Source organism: Pomacea canaliculata, linkage group LG8 (assembly GCF_003073045.1).
Source record: "Pomacea canaliculata isolate SZHN2017 linkage group LG8, ASM307304v1, whole genome shotgun sequence".
In the NCBI taxonomy this organism is placed as follows: Eukaryota; Metazoa; Mollusca; class Gastropoda; order Architaenioglossa; family Ampullariidae; genus Pomacea; species Pomacea canaliculata.
This window is the reverse complement of record NC_037597.1, coordinates 5217556-5234781: the sequence shown is the minus strand read 5'-3', so window position 1 is coordinate 5234781 and position 17226 is coordinate 5217556. Positions and strand designations below refer to the sequence as shown.

The 17226-nt window shown below is 38.6% G+C and overlaps 3 protein-coding genes across 4 annotated transcripts in view; 1 reads left to right on the top strand and 2 right to left on the bottom strand.

Annotated features, from left to right (window-relative positions):
• Nucleotides 1-4537, bottom strand: part of LOC112569819 (spectrin alpha chain, non-erythrocytic 1-like) — a 93550-nt gene extending 89013 nt beyond the window's left edge. Inside the window, 1 exon segment of the mRNA XM_025247810.1 lies at nt 4242-4537. The gene's annotated coding sequence lies outside the window, so the exon portion shown is untranslated.
• Nucleotides 4538-6539: 2002 nt separating this feature from the next.
• LOC112570527 (V-type proton ATPase subunit D-like) lies at nt 6540-11687 on the top strand. The gene is made up of 7 exons (XM_025249011.1): nt 6540-6646; nt 7303-7420; nt 7657-7804; nt 8213-8257; nt 8822-8992; nt 9259-9337; nt 10795-11687. The coding sequence occupies exons 1-7, from the start codon at nt 6606-6608 to the stop codon at nt 10940-10942; spliced, it is 750 nt and encodes a 249-aa protein (XP_025104796.1). The 5' UTR covers nt 6540-6605; the 3' UTR covers nt 10943-11687.
• Nucleotides 11688-11944: 257 nt separating this feature from the next.
• Nucleotides 11945-16382, bottom strand: LOC112570528 (arpin-like). 2 transcript variants are annotated; one of them, XM_025249012.1, is made up of 7 exons: nt 16181-16382; nt 15458-15592; nt 14911-14989; nt 14522-14654; nt 14109-14315; nt 13447-13607; nt 11945-13133 (listed from the first exon to the last, which is right to left on the bottom strand). In XM_025249012.1, the coding sequence occupies exons 2-7, from the start codon at nt 15547-15549 to the stop codon at nt 13125-13127; spliced, it is 681 nt and encodes a 226-aa protein (XP_025104797.1). In that variant the 5' UTR covers nt 15550-15592; nt 16181-16382; the 3' UTR covers nt 11945-13124. The 2 variants fall into 2 exon arrangements, with proteins under 2 accessions (XP_025104797.1, XP_025104798.1); XM_025249013.1 differs by lacking the exon at nt 16181-16382 and adding an exon at nt 16024-16144.
• Between the last annotated feature and the right edge of the window lie 844 nt (nt 16383-17226).

The window sequence follows — 17226 nt, the reverse complement described above, 5'->3', positions numbered from 1 at the left end:
TCAAGAATTTTTTCTAATGAATTTGGCTACTACCTATGTCTAAATTAAAATTCCAACAGCCACATCTCGGTGTTCTTCTTTATCTACCACGTATCTGACCTTGAACTTGTCTGTGACTGGTCTTCGGTCCACACAGCTCTGGTATTCCACGAGCCAGGAATGCAGGAAATTCCAGCCCCGGGCACGAGATGTCAACGACCTCCCTCGCACGTGCTATTAAGCAATCAAGGAATTACAAGTGGCCATGTATTTGTTGCTCTCCTCCACCAGATAGCTCCCTGGCACAGTTGATACAAAGTCGGGTGTGATGATCGGTGCTCAGATCATTTCCCGGGTAAGGGTGGATGTGAGTGACTAGAGTGACTGACCATTAGACATCAGTTTCATGCTACGAGCCTCTCGTGTGATATGCGAAATAAGGAGCAGCTGTGACCAGCTTCGATTTCTGTCGAGTTTCTTGCCGATGACGGAGACTTCAAACAACAAGTTTGACAGTTTAAGAGCAGAGTCTCGAGTGTGCAAGCGACGAACCTACCTTGGTAACAACGATAAAAGAGCAATCATCAACACTGATAAATATAGGGAGGGAGGGAGGGAGGATTAGGTGGCGCTCACAGTAACACAAACACCCGGTGAGATTATGGTGAGCTATTACACTTGTAATGTGGTACAACACATATTTTAAGAATCTGGACTTAATACGATAAATTCACAATCTGCAGCTGACCATGCCAAAGATCAGAGATTAAAACCTAATATTTTACACGTGTGTTCATGCACGCATACAGCGTCTGAGAAAATAGGAGAGGGAACAAACATGAACCAGCAGCATTTTGACTTTGTGTTCTCTGTCATGACGAATGGCAGGTTGACTAATTGTCTCTCCTTTTCATCGACACAGCTCAAGGTGGCAGAGTCTCCAGGCAGCGAATGACCACTCGGTGAGGGCGGTAAAACTTCTGCTTGTGACGCCAGCCATAGCTGCTCCAAGTCACGCCCCTCCTAACACCCTCGCGATGTACTTTCTTAAATCACGCTCGGCTCACAAGCCCCTCCAAGCTCTGCGTCGTGCCACGTTCATCCATCAGTGGCTGGCTGACAATTAGAAGTGCCAAAAAAAAAACCCCTTCCTCCACAGACTGCTCCTGTAAAATGCCCATCCCCTTTAACCCTTACGGCCCCGGAGAGTGGTATCAATCAGTACCTATGACAGGTAAACTTGAGGTGGTGTGCGAGGGTTTACAACAACGGGTAGTTCACAAAAGTATTACGGACTCAAATGTTTTCTTCCATTGCCATGGCCTACTCATTCCCCATAAATCCTCATTATTGTCATCACTGACGTGGTGCCCTACTCGCACACCCTGATGATTGGTCATCCTCATTACTAACATACACGATGACGAGTGCTCGTGCTAAACATCATTAGCATTACCATCACGCTGATGATAGGTCCATCTACGCAGTACAACCGTACCTGCTGGGTGTTGGTCTTATAGGCATCAGTTATGTGAAAGGAAAACGATCGAGAGAGGCATTATCAACCCTGATCGAACTCCAGCCATTCTTCTGCAAGCCGTTGCCTGCTAAGATCACGTGGATGTCAACGTTTTTTTCAGACTGGTGAACACGCACTTTGACCACCGACTCTGTGTACGACACACGTGAAGACACTAACGAGCGCCTAGTTCACCACAAGGTCGCAGGTTAACGACATCTAGACTGGTCGTAGACTGACCCACAACTAAAACATGTGGTGGCTCCAAAACACGCATATCAAGAGTGGTAATTGAAGCCAACAGAACGACTCAGCAGTACTTGTCACTCGTCGGCAGGCAAGCTGTGGTCGGGTACAATCACAATCCACCCGGACCTTTTCAATCGACGCGGCGTGGAATGTTGCTTTATCCCTGTCGCTCCTGCATGTGTATGATTTGCTTTCTCGTACCTGTCAGTACGCATGCGCTCCAAAACAATGTCTGTGTCACTTCACCCGATCCCTCACCTCACCTCCTTACCCCCAGTACTTCCCCACCCCACCTCACAAGCACCACCTACAGTCCTCCACCATTCCGCAGGCCACACCTACATTTTGCGCAGCCGGCATGTCAGCTAGCGAACGCGGCTGTATTTTCGACTTGTATCGGCTACCTTTATGGACTGCGAGGAATATATTACACAAAATATCAAATATTATCTTTTGACTGTAGCCACCTCTGAATGAGAAACCAATAAACTGTTTACATCCTGGGTACTAAAAATGTTCTGTGTCCTGGCTGTAAGCGTTTATTACCCTCTCTGATGGTGACAGCTCAGCTTTTAAATATTTACAACCTACTATGTCTGTCTGTGTGTATGTGAGAGAGAGCGAGCTGCATATCTGATTTCAAGTATATGATTTGATGGTTTTAACTGCAAGCTTGGTCTCCTTTGAATCTTTATCTTGTGACCAGCTTAGATTCCACCGGGTGTCTGGGTATCTCTGGAAACCCTGCTGAGTTGACCCTTCAGACCAGCCATACAAGAACTAGTATCCTCCCTTTCAACAAGTGATGCTGGAATGTGCCCTCCCATCTAGTGGTTGTCAAGAGCTAAGATAAACAGTCACACATGCAGATAGTGGGTACTAATCAGGAAGGCAGGGATGGCCACTTCAGTCCACAGATTGAGTCTACTTTTTGATAAGTTCAAGAGGCCATCATTCTGCTAGAGTACTAGACCCTTTTTTTAACCGCCATGGGAAGTGTGTAGCAGTCTACATGTCTCTAACCTTGACCTTTTCAAATGTCCTGCTTAATAGTAGTGTCTCGTGCAGCCTACTGAGAATATTTAGTTTAAAAAGAGGGGTGTATCTACAAAGGCTCACACATATGACACACAGATGCACACACAGACCATGCAGAAACTATTAATGCCTTTGTAAACAATTTTTAAAGTACATAATGAGAATAATAAGTCATGTCCCTTCTAAATCTGAGCTAAAATACATATTAAGTAAAATTCTACATGTGTAACTAAAGCTTTCTCTAGGATGAATCTAAAAATAAAAGGTAGTAGAAAGTTCAAGTTGTTCTCAACAGTGTGATCATACAAGTACATACACATGCTGGCACATGTATACAAAATTTATTAACATTACAACAGTAAACCAATAAACAAATCTATGCATATGCATTGGATTATAGTACATTTCTTACATGTTACTAAGTCACAGTTCATGTGTGTTTATGTGTATTAATATATGTATGCACATGTGTGTAAGACATTTTCCAATAATTTCCCTTTCAAATTCATCAAAACTAGCCTTTATCTCATTACCACCTCGCACATTCTTTCTCTTGTTTCTTTCCTTGTTGAAGTATGTAAACATCAATGATAACAACTACATGTGTTATAATCCAAAGCACATTTCACGAGACCTAGCTTCATGCTTCCGGGGACTGCCTCCCAGTGATCTAACCCCCTCACACAAAGGGCACCGGGCCTGCTTTGCCTTTCCCCTGCCTTTCCCAAGCAGCCAGTAGGAAATAAAATGGGAGTGTCCATTACCGGAAGGGAGTGTCACGGCAATATTATCATTAAATAGCAGACAGTTGTGATCTTTACAACCATGTCCCATTGTAGGTGTCCTTCTCTGACCGTGAGACTATTTGTGCCACAAGTTGTGGGTCACACAGGTCAGGCAGATGCTAAACGACATGTGAAGTTTCAGAAAACTACTTCAGCTCGATGCCAAATTTCGCGGGGAGGGTTAAGCCACGTGCGACATGTCTCAAAGAACAATCGTACAAATGTGATAAGTCATAGAGTTACTAAATAAGAGACATAGTCACAACAAAAGGCTGCCGCTGGGTACAAGAAGTCGAACTTACCGACAAACACTCACAGGTGCGTGAAGACGCGCGCGCGAGTTTACGTGTGTGTGTGCTGGGGTGGGAGGTTGAATGGGAGTGTAACCTACCCAAGAGAGACGAAAAAGGGACGGAATACTGAAGGAATATTCCGGACCTGACGGAATATTCCGGACCTGACGGTGTCATTAATATCGTACAATGTACGTACACCTATTACCACCGAGTTCAAGATCGGAGACCGACGAAAATCAGAAGTTGAAGCCCAATCAGTTCGTTACACTTGCACAATCATAACATGTTGTTAGAGTTTCTCTAACTGAAACTTATGCACGCATTTCAAAAATAATTAAGCCGGCAATCACTGACAATGCCAGAAAGTTCACTCACCTCTGCTTCGCTCAACTAAATCCAAGCTCGCGCGCACACCACGACGCCGTTATTCCGTGTAGTCCCAAACACAAATTCTCGCTAGAACGTCTGCGTGGCGGGAGAATGCAAATTCATCCACAAAATTTCATGCAAACATGCACTGAACTGGAAGAAAAAGTTGCCGGGCACTCGAAGCGTCTCCACAATGCAAATCCGTGCGCGAATGGCTCAAGGAGTGAGTCACAGTATCGCGGCGTGTGTTCACACTCGGCGGCCCTCTCCTACCGATGGCCCATACACCTGTGACAGGTGCCTCAGCGCCCTCTCGCGGCAAAAATGCTGCGAGGCCTCGCGCTAACTCGACACGCCGTGTGCCGTTACCCGCTCAAGTTTGCTGAATTTTCTTTCTTTAAACTAGCGGTGAAATCGAGATATTACCGAATCAATCATACTTTTGCTGAGCATAGATATGGAAGCAGCTACACTTGACTCTAAAGTTCGCTGTAGAACCACCTTCGTTATGCCTGTAGGCTGTAGAAGGAATGTGTTTATACTGATTTTGAAGAAGTTCACGTGATTTTTTCTAAGGGTGTCTGGTAACAAAGTGTAATAAATTATATGAGAATGGAGAGTACACGCACACGCACTGACTGGAATGCAAGTCGCGAACATGTATGTGTGCCTGTGACTGTGTTTAGGTTGTGCACTTGTCCTGATGATTTCCATCTATATTACATTACTGAGGGAAATGTAGTTATTGACAATCGAATTGTAAGCATAATATATTATTATATACTGGGAAAATATACAATTTACACGATTACAATTACACGGGGCCAGGTCATCTACCCCAGGACCCGTGATGGCTCTCGGCGGCCCTGTTCCGTACATGTGTGTGTGGTGCTGGTATTTAATTGTTGATTGAATATTTCAATTTTAATTTTCTCTTACTGTTTCCTCACTTCTGAGCTCTTCATCCTACAAAATTTTAACAGTTAACGCAGCGCGAAAACCAACGTGATTTCCCGTGATATGATTGCTGCTTTAGAAGACTATACAAAGCATGAGAAGTACAAGAAAGTATATTTTGAAGCTGCAACGTGAAATACAAGTCGAGCATCATTTACTGAAGGCTTTTGTGAAAGCTAATCCTTGGTAATCAGAAATAAACTTGAACACTTAGTTTATTGTTTAGATTTTAGAGCAAACCAAAACTACAAACATCAAATTTCTTGCCGTCTGCTGACGACTCATTCTCCCCAACGGAATCGTCGTCTAAGATGGAGAGCAAGAAAATAAATCGAATTTTGAACCACGGGTTGTCCTTTTTTCCTGCTAACAGCATCACGCACTATCATATTACAATATAACTAAGGTTATTCCAGTCTCATCTTTTTGTCATGCTCTCCCCCTCTTACGGCTGATTTTGGTCTTAACTCGATGATATTTTGTACCCTTAACTATACTTCATTAACTGTCTCCGATTTTCTTTTAATCCCTAACCCTGTCTATTCACGGCGCTGTTTTACAGGTCTCAGGTTTACAATGTGTATGGGGAAGACTTTTTATCAAATGGTCAATAAAACAGGTAGATGTGTGCATAATCGGTGTAGCTGAAAACGGCTATCAGGTCAATGTCCCACAGAGAGAGAAACGGGTGCATGGGTGGGAATTAAACAGCCAAAGAGAAAATAATCAAGAAAAGCGTGAAAAATGGTTAATATCCGACCGCATATTGTCTCGAATATTTATGTCCTTCACACAAATACCAATTCATTAGAGAGGTCTGCCTTGGGTTCAGATCTCATCTCGGGCACACTGTTCTTTCTCGACCTGCGTGTGGCTTCTGTTTACAAGGCCGGCTGTTTGCCGTGATATAACCTTAGTTGCTGCCAGCCCCTCCCCTTACCACACATTTTACATCAGTAAAGGCACTACACAGTAACAGACACTGACACTGTCAAACTGCATATGTTCTAAGTTTTAAAATTGACTTTATATTCATAAAACTTTTCCTACCCAAACATAATATCTAATACTTTGAAAGAAAAAAATATATATATCCCTTGCTCTTATAAGTGGTTTTGACGGGAAATGACCTATTTTAGAAAATAATAGCAACAGCTTTGGGAATTATGCTTCATCGTACATTCACATCATCACCACTACATCCCAGCTACAGCGCAATTGTTTTTTGTTTTTTTTTTTAAGGGGGTGTTGAATTTCTTGTTATATATTTTTTTTAAACTCTCGTAGTGGTCAATGGGAAGCAACTTATTGCAAGCGAAAATGCTATTCAGGAGCCGACCTGTGTAGCGTCCCTTTATGCCGAAGGCAGTCCTCTAGTCACATGACCACTCACATGATTCTGAAAAAAGCAAGATGTCGTCGCGAGACAGGCTCAACGTTTTCCCTTCTCGAATGTAAGTTTGAGCCAATAGATCTAAACATATCATTGATATTTAATTATTCTCTTGAAGAAATAGTATAAAATAGCGACTACAGTTTTACAGATGAAACTTAAGTTAACAGTTTTATCTAAACACTTGATCTGTAGAAGGGCGAAGAATCGATGCAATCATGTGTGAAGAAACCCAAACACAGACAGCTATCGCCCATATCATTACTCATTTTATTTTGATTGCCGAGCATAATTTCATTAAAAATAAATTGCGTAAAGAATATATTCAGCTGAAAGCATTGCATTAGTTTACTGGGGTTTTTTAAGATATCTAGTATTATTAAAACAATTCCTAATGCTTTATATTTATGCACTATCGTCCATCAGAATTTACAATCTAAAAGCACTGTGAACACTTTTGAGACCATAGTAGATTGGAATAACGTAGACTGTATAAAATGTTTTTCTTGTTCATTGTGATTATTTACCTTACCAATCTTTGGATTACTGGGCTTTAGTGTTATTGTGTCATCTTTAGCATTGATGTGATATATATATAATAAAGTATAATGAGACATTATTTTAGGCCAGAGACCTGTGCAGCATTATTGCCTTTTATAGAAAATATTTGTATTTCTAACGGTACACATGCTTTAAGTCAAGTTTCTAATTATGTAGGGCCTTACAAGGCATGAAGGTAAGGGAAAAAGCTGCTGAGAGAGGTCACCGTCTATTGAAGAAGAAGGCTGATGCTTTGTCCCTCAGATTCAGAGCAATCCTGAAAAAAATCATTGAGGTTTGTTTAGCAGCCACTGGATACATTTCATTAAGATAAATCTAAAAGATTTTTGTCTATAAAATAGTTAGTTTATTAACCTGCATGATGTTCATGTATTCAACCTGTACTTTAAAATGGAAGAAATGGCAAAGCATTAAATAACCAGATTTCATGAGATTTTTATGAAATACTGCAGTGTGTTAAAAAAAAAAATTTAGCTGCAACATGGCAACAAACACCATTTGTCTTTCTAGACAAAGCAGCTTATGGGAGAAGTCATGAAACAGGCAGCATTCTCACTGGCAGAAGCTAAATTCACTTCTGGTGATTTTAATCACATGGTTCTTCAGAATGTAACCAAGGCACAGATCAAAGTGAAGAGTAAAAAGGACAACATAGCTGGTCTGTAAAAGCTTCCTTTTTTCACAATATTTGTTGTAAATAAGTGTTAATAGAAAGTAAAGTCTGTTCTATGCCAAGGGAGTGAAGAAAGGTGGGGAAACTGTAGCATTGAAAGCAGTCTTCTGTTTTGTGTTAGTATTATGCAAAGCTTTTAATAAAATATATGGAGCCCATATATTTTTCATTGCTAAACCTTTTCATTGGCATGTAAAAATACTGTTATTTGATGAACAATTTTAGCTATATTGAGTAGTTTTGGTTTTAAAGTGATTTTTATTTTATTTTCCAATGTTTAATTTAGTAATAAACAATAATAAATTTATCTTATATAATGTTATAATTTCTGAACATGTAAACAAATGTAACAGTTTGGAAATTGTTCAAATTTGGTTTTCTTTATAAATACAGGTGTCAGTTTACCCATATTTGAGCATTACCAAGATGGATCTGATAGTAAGTCTCTGTGTGTGTGAGAGAGAGAGAGAGACCGAAAAACAGAGACCGAAAACAAGGTTGCTTGGATGTGAGAGAGCAGAAGGATTTATCTATAATAATAATGAATAGCTGTTGCACAACATATTAATCATTAGGTACAGGAAAAAATGCCAGTTATAGTAGGCCTAAGCATTTGCTGTTGATCAACAGCTAGACTAACGGGGAGAAATTTCTCTACTAATTTGGAGAATTTTTTTCCTAAAGAACTAGCTATTTTAGGAAAGAAGCTGCTGCATTCAAAAGCAGAACAAATTCTTTATGATGCACCGACTTTAACTCCTAATATAACGTTTAACTGACTTATTTCATCAAATCATTGAATCACGTTTATCATCTTAGTTGTGTCACAAACATGCGTTAATTAAAGAGACACTTTAAATAGTCCTGTCACATAGATATGTTATCCATATATATGCCTGAGAACGCAAATTTTTACCTGGATTTGGTGTGATTACTTTCTGTCTTTCATATATTAATATCTAGAGTTCTGGTCCTGTAATAATTAAATCTTTTCAATGACAGCATATGAGCTGTATGGTTTGGCAAGAGGTGGACAACAAATCGACAAGCTGAAGAAAAACTATACCAAGGCAATTGAACTGCTAGTTGAGCTGGCTTCTCTCCAGACATCCTTTGTCACGCTGGATGAGGTTATCAAGATTACCAATCGCCGTGTCAATGCTATTGAACATGGTCAGTATCATTCCTTAGACAGGAAACTCTGCAAAACCAGTTTTTGTAATAATGATGAATATTCACAGAGAGAAGAATTTTTTTGTTGTTTTTTTATATGGGTGATAACTCATTAACTTGTAATATTTAAAGTCAGTTATCATCAACGACTTTGAAAAATAACTTGTTATATTTAAGTCCTTTATTAAAGTTTTAATTGTTGGGCAAGAATTATTATGTGACTATGCATATAGACTTATTAACAGTCATTTTCATGTGTCTTTCAGTGATCATTCCTCAGATTCAGAGAACTATACGGTTCATCATGACTGAGTTGGAAGAAAAAGAGAGAGAAGAATTTTTCAGGTGAGTGATACAAGTTCCTCAGTGAATTAAAGAAATGCATTACACATTGAGGTAGTGATCAGCTGCAGTGCATTTTCACAGCTTAAAATTAAATCCTAAAACATTATTAGCAGTTGCATCATTAAGTAATTTGAAATTATTCCATAAAATGAAGAAGACTTGAGAAGTTTCCATGATTTCCCTTTGGAGCTGAAAGTTGTAGCAAACTAAAACAATTTTTCCCCTCAAAAATGCAGAAAAACTACAAGATAGTAAAATAACATTAAATCTTACCAAAACATTAGCATGCTTAAGTTTCTTATGATCTGTTTAATCCATACTCGTTTATATTTCTAGTATTTGAAAGAATGTTTTCAGTTCATTTTGCACTTTTTTAAACATCACATTCAATAGTTTTTATTTAGGGTAGACATCTTAAAAATGATCTTAAAAAGTAAAGCAAGTCAAATGATAAGTAGGGCTTAAAGCCTTAAACGATATGTGCTAGTGTTCTGAATCATATGCAAACAAAATTTCTTGTTGAAAAATGATCGCTTGTTTGTAGTTCTGTTTAAAATGTTGGTCTGAAGTGGTTTAAGTCAGCCACATGCTGTCTTGCTGAGTGACATCTCTGAGCTGTCAGTCTCCTGAGGAGTCATCAAAAGGCTACCATCCTAAATTTAGAGATCATGCAGAAATGAAACTTTGAACAAATTGGAGTATAATGGCATGACAGAGGATAGAGTTACAATTACATTAAGTTTTAATGTTGCTACTACTTGTTTGTACACGGCAATCATCGTTAAAACAGTCTTCAAACCAACGATCTCTGTGTGGAAAGTATAAAAAAATGTCACTGCAAAAATTCAATTGGTTTCTTCAGTATGACTTGCATCGATATGGGTTGGACTGGCAGTAGAATTTATACAGATCCTCTCACACAAACAAAGCCATTTATCCACATGCACCCTGGTTTTTCAAAGGTATGACACACTTAAGACAAGTCTGTTTAGAGTTCTTAGTATGCAGTAGATTGCCGGCTTTTCATACTTCTTGCATATTGCAACCTGTAAATCAAGCTCATGCTAGCAAGTTGGCAAAACTGCTTACAGTATCGCAGCATGACTTGACACTTTTTTTTTTGTCCAGCAGGTCCGCATATGTCATGGATTAGAGTCAGATTCTTTCTTCTCATGAAAGAGTAGGCAGGCATTGTGGCCGTTGTCAGTATGACACTGTGTTTTATGTGCGATTGTTTTGCAACCAGAAGTTTAGCTTGGATATGGTTTAGACTTTAGAGTGTCAGTATCAAGCACTTAATCCCTTTAATAATTTATCCAGGATTTATATGCTCTGTACTGAGGTGTGTGACCTCAAAACAAAATACTGAAGGTAAAAAAGAGTAAGAGTGCACTGTTTCAAGACATCCCTTATGAATATTTTTGTTTACTTATCTTTGCTTGCCCGCTGTGATGCAGGATGAAGAAAATCCAGAACAAGAAAGCAAGGGTCAGAGCAGAGGAAGCAAAGCTGAAGACAGCTCGTATGGAGCAGCTTAAAATGGAAGAAGAATATGTTCCTAACCTTGTGGCTGATGACAGGGATGAAGACCTCTTGTTTGACTGATCTTCTGTGAATGTAGCAGCTGTCTTGATAATATCTCTTGGATTCAAATATGGTGTTATGCCAAGATAAAACTGAATACAATAAATATGCTGTCAGATAATTTGAAAAAAATACTTTTAGAACTGAACAGGAAAGACAGCTTATTGTCAAGAATTGTTAACAAAAAAATGCATGTCTGAGTCTTTCATTGGGAATCTCTGAGTACGTTGCAAGTAGCAGTAGTTCATGGAGTAATGGGGCATGCTTCTGCATACTGTTGGAAATAATCTTTTTGATTTATCAGGACGAAAGTTTGCTATATATGTTTTAGATGGTGTGGATGTATTATTATGTACATACATGTCTAGTCCAGTCAGCTGTAAAAGATTTTGAAAAGTAGAAACACAAATATATCCAACACTTTTGTTAATATGTATTATTAAGCGGCTGTAGAGGCCATGGGACAAAAGTCATCTATGCTCTTGAAATCAGATTTCTCTACAAAGATGAGAAACCCATCAGTACCTATGCTAAATTATTGTCTAGTGTTGATTGGTCTGTGCTATTTGTTTAGCTGTGCCTCTGTTTCATATTGTTTAAAAAGTTTAGGAGAATTTTTCAAGCAACCATGAATGCACCTTGGCAGATTGTAAATCTGAATCCAGATGGTTAGTCTTATGTCTTAGCAAAAACAAGTTTATGGTGCAAATGCATAATCAGGAAATACAAGGTGTATCTTTGACAAGTAAAAGGTGACAAAAAAATATACAGTTGTCTTGTCGGTTGTCACCAAAATGAAAAACAAAGATGTGTGTGTGTGTGAGAGTAGGAGGGGTAGGAGTAACCACATAAATGGAAGTGAAGCAGAAGACCAAGCAGAGTTGTGCTGAAATTGCATTGCTTTTCACAGTACTAATGTAAGAAATATCATATATTTGCCTGATATTCTGCGGGTTATGTCTAGCTGTTGTTTAGTTGGCAAGCTGACACATCTTTAGTCAAATAATGGCACAAGAACAATGGTGATTGGTAGTCTTCACCAAGAAAAAAGTTGTGAGTTTATTCAATGCAGCATATACCTCCCTTTATTTGATAAAATATGAAAGTGAAAAAAGAGTGATGTGATTGTTATTCATTTACTCCTGTCAAGCCACTTCTTACCTAGCAATAGCATACAATTATTCACTACAGTCCTGTACAAGCATTCATTAAAAGCCACCATAAGAAGAACAACTGGTTTGTACATTTGAAAACTTACGGACAATCGTTTATTCCTTGGACAATAGATTATATTTAAAAGTCTAAGCATATGTGACTTTAATGGCATTTGCATGCAAGCACACAGACTTTTTACATCAATATCATGAGTTAATTAACTAGAATCAAGCTATAGGATGGTGCTAAATGGAAATCAATTCTTGCTGCTTGCAAGAAAAAACATTTCTCTAAAATGGGTTGTAATGTGAAGAACATTAGATATGCATGCTAGCAGTTTTGAAATCCATGTGAACATAATGGTCTTTAAAAACAGAATATGTTTTTCCACTGCTGCCTTTTAGTAATGGGCTATAATACCTTTAGAGAAAAAAAATGTCTGCAATGCAGTTGGCACCCTAGTCAGTCCCCAGGAACCTACGCTCACCACCATCAAGTGGCAAAAACTGGTTCGGTTTGGGCATGTCACTAGGGATGACACTACTCGACAGCCCTCCAGAGGTGTGTGGACAGGAAACGAAAGAAAGTGTAGCTGACAAACATTAAGGAGTAGTCAGGCTAAAGAGGCGTAGTTTAGGCCCCACTGGCACACCTTCACCATAGCTGCCTCTCATCATGTTCCCCCTACAACTGGTTGCAGTTAAAGGACAAAGAGAGATTGTGTCTAAATTTTATGGTTAATGAAAGCACATATCAAGGAGATTAATAACTCCTTTAAAACCAACAAAAGCACGAAAGTATAATGCAGAAGTCATGGTGATCTGTTTCAGCTTGATCCTTATGCAAACAAGGGAACTGGAAACAGAGGGAAGATGCTCATACCGGTGTATATACAACTGAACTGTATAATATATTTGATCAATGTGCATATTAACAAAATAGATACAAACTGTTGTTATGATAATGTCGAATAGCATGCACCAATGGGTCCAAGTTCTCATTGCTGCCCTTCTGCCTCTTCCATCCAGCACCATTTCGAATAAATCTTTCAGTCATCCTGCACAGAGGACAGAAATTATAAAATGACTTTATTTTCAATTATCCAGTTAAGCAAATACCAAAGTAATGTGTTTTTCACCTAAACAAGTAAATAGTAATTATTAATGCCTAAAAGAAGTTCCCTGAATAGAATCTTAAATAATATGCATGAGAGAGTGCAGATGGATACAAAAACCCTTCAACCCTAACCCAGTGTCTTACAATCTGGTCATGCATATTTCTGGAATGGATACAATCTTTTCCCTTTTCAGTATAAAGTACTAATTTTTTTCTGATGTTGCTGGTAGTTTAGTGGAGCAGTGCAGATATACCCATTCATCATCTCCAATCACATCATCTCCAGCTTTGTCAGATGACTCCACTGATGAGGCTTTTGCAGCCAGAACTTTGTCTGTCCAAGATCCTCCAACTGCTTCCCCACCCGAATAGTTGCTGACTGAACTCCAATGACCCTCCATTCTTGTCAGAGAGGCTAAAGTCACAAATAAATAGTCTATGTAATGGAAACTCTTATGGATAAATGTTCTTTCAGTGCAGGTTAGTTAAGTATCTTTACACACAATCAAACTGTGACAAAACACCTTCTTGTCCTCACCTAGACTACTTTGCAAAAAGCCACACAATTTTCTTTTCTTCTGCTGTACAATCTTAAAATAATTTTATTTAATGTCTAATTCAGAAGGTTCCTTATGCTGAAGGCTAGTGTACTGGATTTGATTTGAGCCTGCAAATGAAAAAACAATCTATCTGCACACCTAACAGTAATGTGTCACCAATTCACCAGAGACAAGGTAGGGATCGAAGGTCAGGTTCCACCTTTCAAATCAAGTGCCCTAAACATGGTCAACCTCTTAAATTTTACTGTTGTTGCAGCAATTAGGTTTACCTTCAGTATTTAATTCCCATGTCCTCCTTGGAAGAATTTTGCCAACAAATGAATTAAAAAATGCTTATATGTGAAACTTCTGCTTACCCACAAAAGGGCTATTTCCTTGGGTCTTGAATCTAAAGCTAGTTTCACACTCTATCTCCAGATTTTCAGTAAAAGCCTCAGGCAACCAGAGCAATACAGAGTCTGGACCTGAAAATTCTTTTGTCACTGCATCCAGATCTGGCTTTGTTATGAGTGAAAACAACTCCTGATTAGATAAACAGTCAGTAGTTCCCTTGGCTGCAACTTCTGCAAAATAAACATTCATTTGCAAAATCAGGTTGATTGAACATATCAGGATCTCACTTTTTGTTCATGTTTACAGAAATGTTGATGGCCTATGAACTAAGTTACTCTCAATGCTATCCATACTGCTCTCCCTGTATATTCTCAGTAGTTGGAATTTCTTACCCTAATCCATTACTCCTAAACAGGGCTTGTGTAGGTATACTTACTGTATGAAGAATTCAGATACCCTGTTGACACTTTTGTTGTTTCACTGAAATTTGGTTCAATTTCTATGCCACTGGCATCAAATTTACGTCGATGAGCACGGATGGGTTTCACTTTTAAAAGTAAATATCGTGTCTGAAGCAACAAAAGTAGAACAACTAATAAAATAAAAGTGAAAATGATTTATATTACTTATAAATATATATATATATGAATGAATTAACTGAAAAATAAGATTTATTAAGAACATCAGAATAATTACATCTAGTAAAACTAGTCAAAATGCATATCTGAAGAACAGAATCTAAACTAACTTGCTTTCTGAACCATGCAAAAATCAAAAAATGTAATGAAAAAGTTCTAACAAATACAGATATTGGCCAATCCTGACCTTTTCTTGACTTTTATCACTGATGCATACTCTGTGTCTAGACTGAATGATCCCTTCTAACAGAACACCTGTTCCATCTCTGAAATGGAAAAAAATGACCTGGATGTAAAAACACACTGATTAGTTGCTAACTGCAAAATCACAGACTAGATGCTTAAACACATGCTCAAAAGACTTTAGATGATATTAATACTCTTGAAGCATATATTTATACAACAATTAATGGTAAGGGGCAGGCAATCAGTCTCTCCTATTCAGTGGTAATATGATCATGCTAGCAGGGATTTTTTTTTTGAAATAAACAAAAGAAAATAGGTCATAAAGAGTTGCATAAAACTATTGTTAAAAAATTATGAAAATGATACTTTTTCATGAGCATTCATGATTAGAGACACTCAAAACATAAATATAACAAAAAAATTTAGTGCTTGTGAAGTAAAACTTAAAAATACTCCAAGTAACCAGAAAACAGAGCTATGATTAAATATCACTTTAAACAGTCAACCATGTAAAACCATACTTGTTCATAGTTTTAAGTCATTCTTACCGTGTCCATGTATCTGGAGTCCAAACTGATGACCACAGTTTAGTAATGAGAGGCAAATTCTTTAGTTTCTGGTCATCGTATATTCTGCTCATCTTAACCTAGTGACTGCTTACACTCCAAAATTAAGAAAACTGTCTGCATCAACAAACAGCATGAACACATACAATTAATATATAAGTTGTCTGTTGTCTATGCACTTTGAAATTGTTGACAGTGTATAGGGTTTGAGACAGGCAAGCAAAAGATCGAAGCCCTGGTCACCACCGATAAAAATACTTGTTCACTTTGTAAAGGACAAATACATAAAGGGATTTTACAAAATAAAGGCAATAACTTTTATTATTTTAAAATAAACTGAAATCAAAAGAATTTGGTTATTAGGAAAATGTCAAACTTGACAATAATTAAATAGTAAGGAATAGCGCTTCTTTTTAAACTAAAGCAGAAAAAGGCAAATGATATATTGGGAAATGATTGCAACTTCTTAGCTTCGCCTCTTTCTCTCACACACACACATACAAAGAACAGCGAATGTACTGAATCTTTCACTAGTTTCCGTCACTTACAGGTAAGCGACCAAATGTTTCACAGTCATTTATATCTATACCCTGCAAACTACGCACCAGGCGCACTATTTATAAATTCTAAGCAATCCTACAAACTGCGCTTAACAATACTTAATACGATAAATTGATGCTCGCGCATAGTATTGTAAATATTTACCGTATTCGAGAAATTAATGAAACGGTTTTCAGCAGCCTTTTAAAAAACGGCAATTTAGAGTCACACAGGAAGTTTTACTTTGCTTCTGACAATCTTCTTTACTTCCTTGTGGGCAGTCTAAGAAGCTGCAAGCAATTATGTTACCATTTCCGTTTGTGCTTCCCTTTCTTTCCCCCACCCGCCATAAAATGTTCGTCTGCTACAAACGATGTGAGAGTAGTGTCCCCTCATCTGGTGGTGAGTTACGCCTGTGTCTGTGCATGTGTGGTGGTGGTGAGGAGGGATTTCCTTTTTGTTGTTTGGAAAATTAATGTCAAACAAATTATAAAGAAAAAACTTTCGGTAAAGACTGGACATTTGCTGTGGATATAATTAAAGCTGGTGAACATAGGACTTCGGATTCAGGATAGGCCTTTCCTTGTCAAATATTTTCACGGCAAGTGCTTGTACTTGCTACTTACGTTGCACCATCTCTCTATAAAGGTGGAAATTGTTGCACGTGCAAAATTAGAATTGTGTGCTTGTACAAGACTTAGTCCATGATACCTGAGGAGAGGCATAGAGTGACTGTGATGAAGAAAATGTGTGTCCAGAAAACGATACATAGACTTAACTGACAGCTATAACTGACGTGGACCATGAAGGTCGATGACCCGGAATGAAACCGAAGACTCGCAGATGAACGCTTCTGACAATGTGGAGAGCCAAAGAGAGGCGCAGAAGGAGCATGAAACCCCCAGAGGACCTGACCTTGAGAGGTGCTCAAGTGCACTTGTTCTCGGTCAACACATCTTGCACAATTCCACAAAAAGGCAGACGGTAAGAGGTGGAAAAAGGAGTTGACAATATAAGCAGCAGCTTCCTTCTTAATGTCGGAGGTAGCTGCTACCTCAGCCTCTTGGACAGGTCGGGAACTCTCCGACTTTCACCAGAGGATCATCGAGGAGAATAAGTGCAGTGGAAGGTAAAGGGAACGCAAGGGACGATGTCATAATCCAGAGAATGCGCATGTCCAAAGGCACGCGCGCCCGCACACACACACACAG

Coding starts and splice junctions, on each gene's coding strand:
- LOC112570527 (XM_025249011.1), top strand. CDS start 6,606: ATGTCGTCGCGAGACAGGCTCAACGTTTTCCCTTCTCGAAT. Junction 8,258..8,821: donor TTACCAAGATGGATCTGATA/GTAAGTCTCTGT, acceptor TTTCAATGACAG/CATATGAGCTGTATGGTTTG. Junction 8,993..9,258: donor TGTCAATGCTATTGAACATG/GTCAGTATCATT, acceptor TGTGTCTTTCAG/TGATCATTCCTCAGATTCAG.
- LOC112570528 (XM_025249012.1), bottom strand. CDS start 15,549: ATGAGCAGAATATACGATGACCAGAAACTAAAGAATTTGCCTCTCATT. Junction 14,316..14,521: donor GTATCTGAATTCTTCATACA/GTAAGTATACCT, acceptor TTTATTTTGCAG/AAGTTGCAGCCAAGGGAACT. Junction 13,608..14,108: donor AGGAAATAGCCCTTTTGTGG/GTAAGCAGAAGT, acceptor TTGTGACTTTAG/CCTCTCTGACAAGAATGGAG.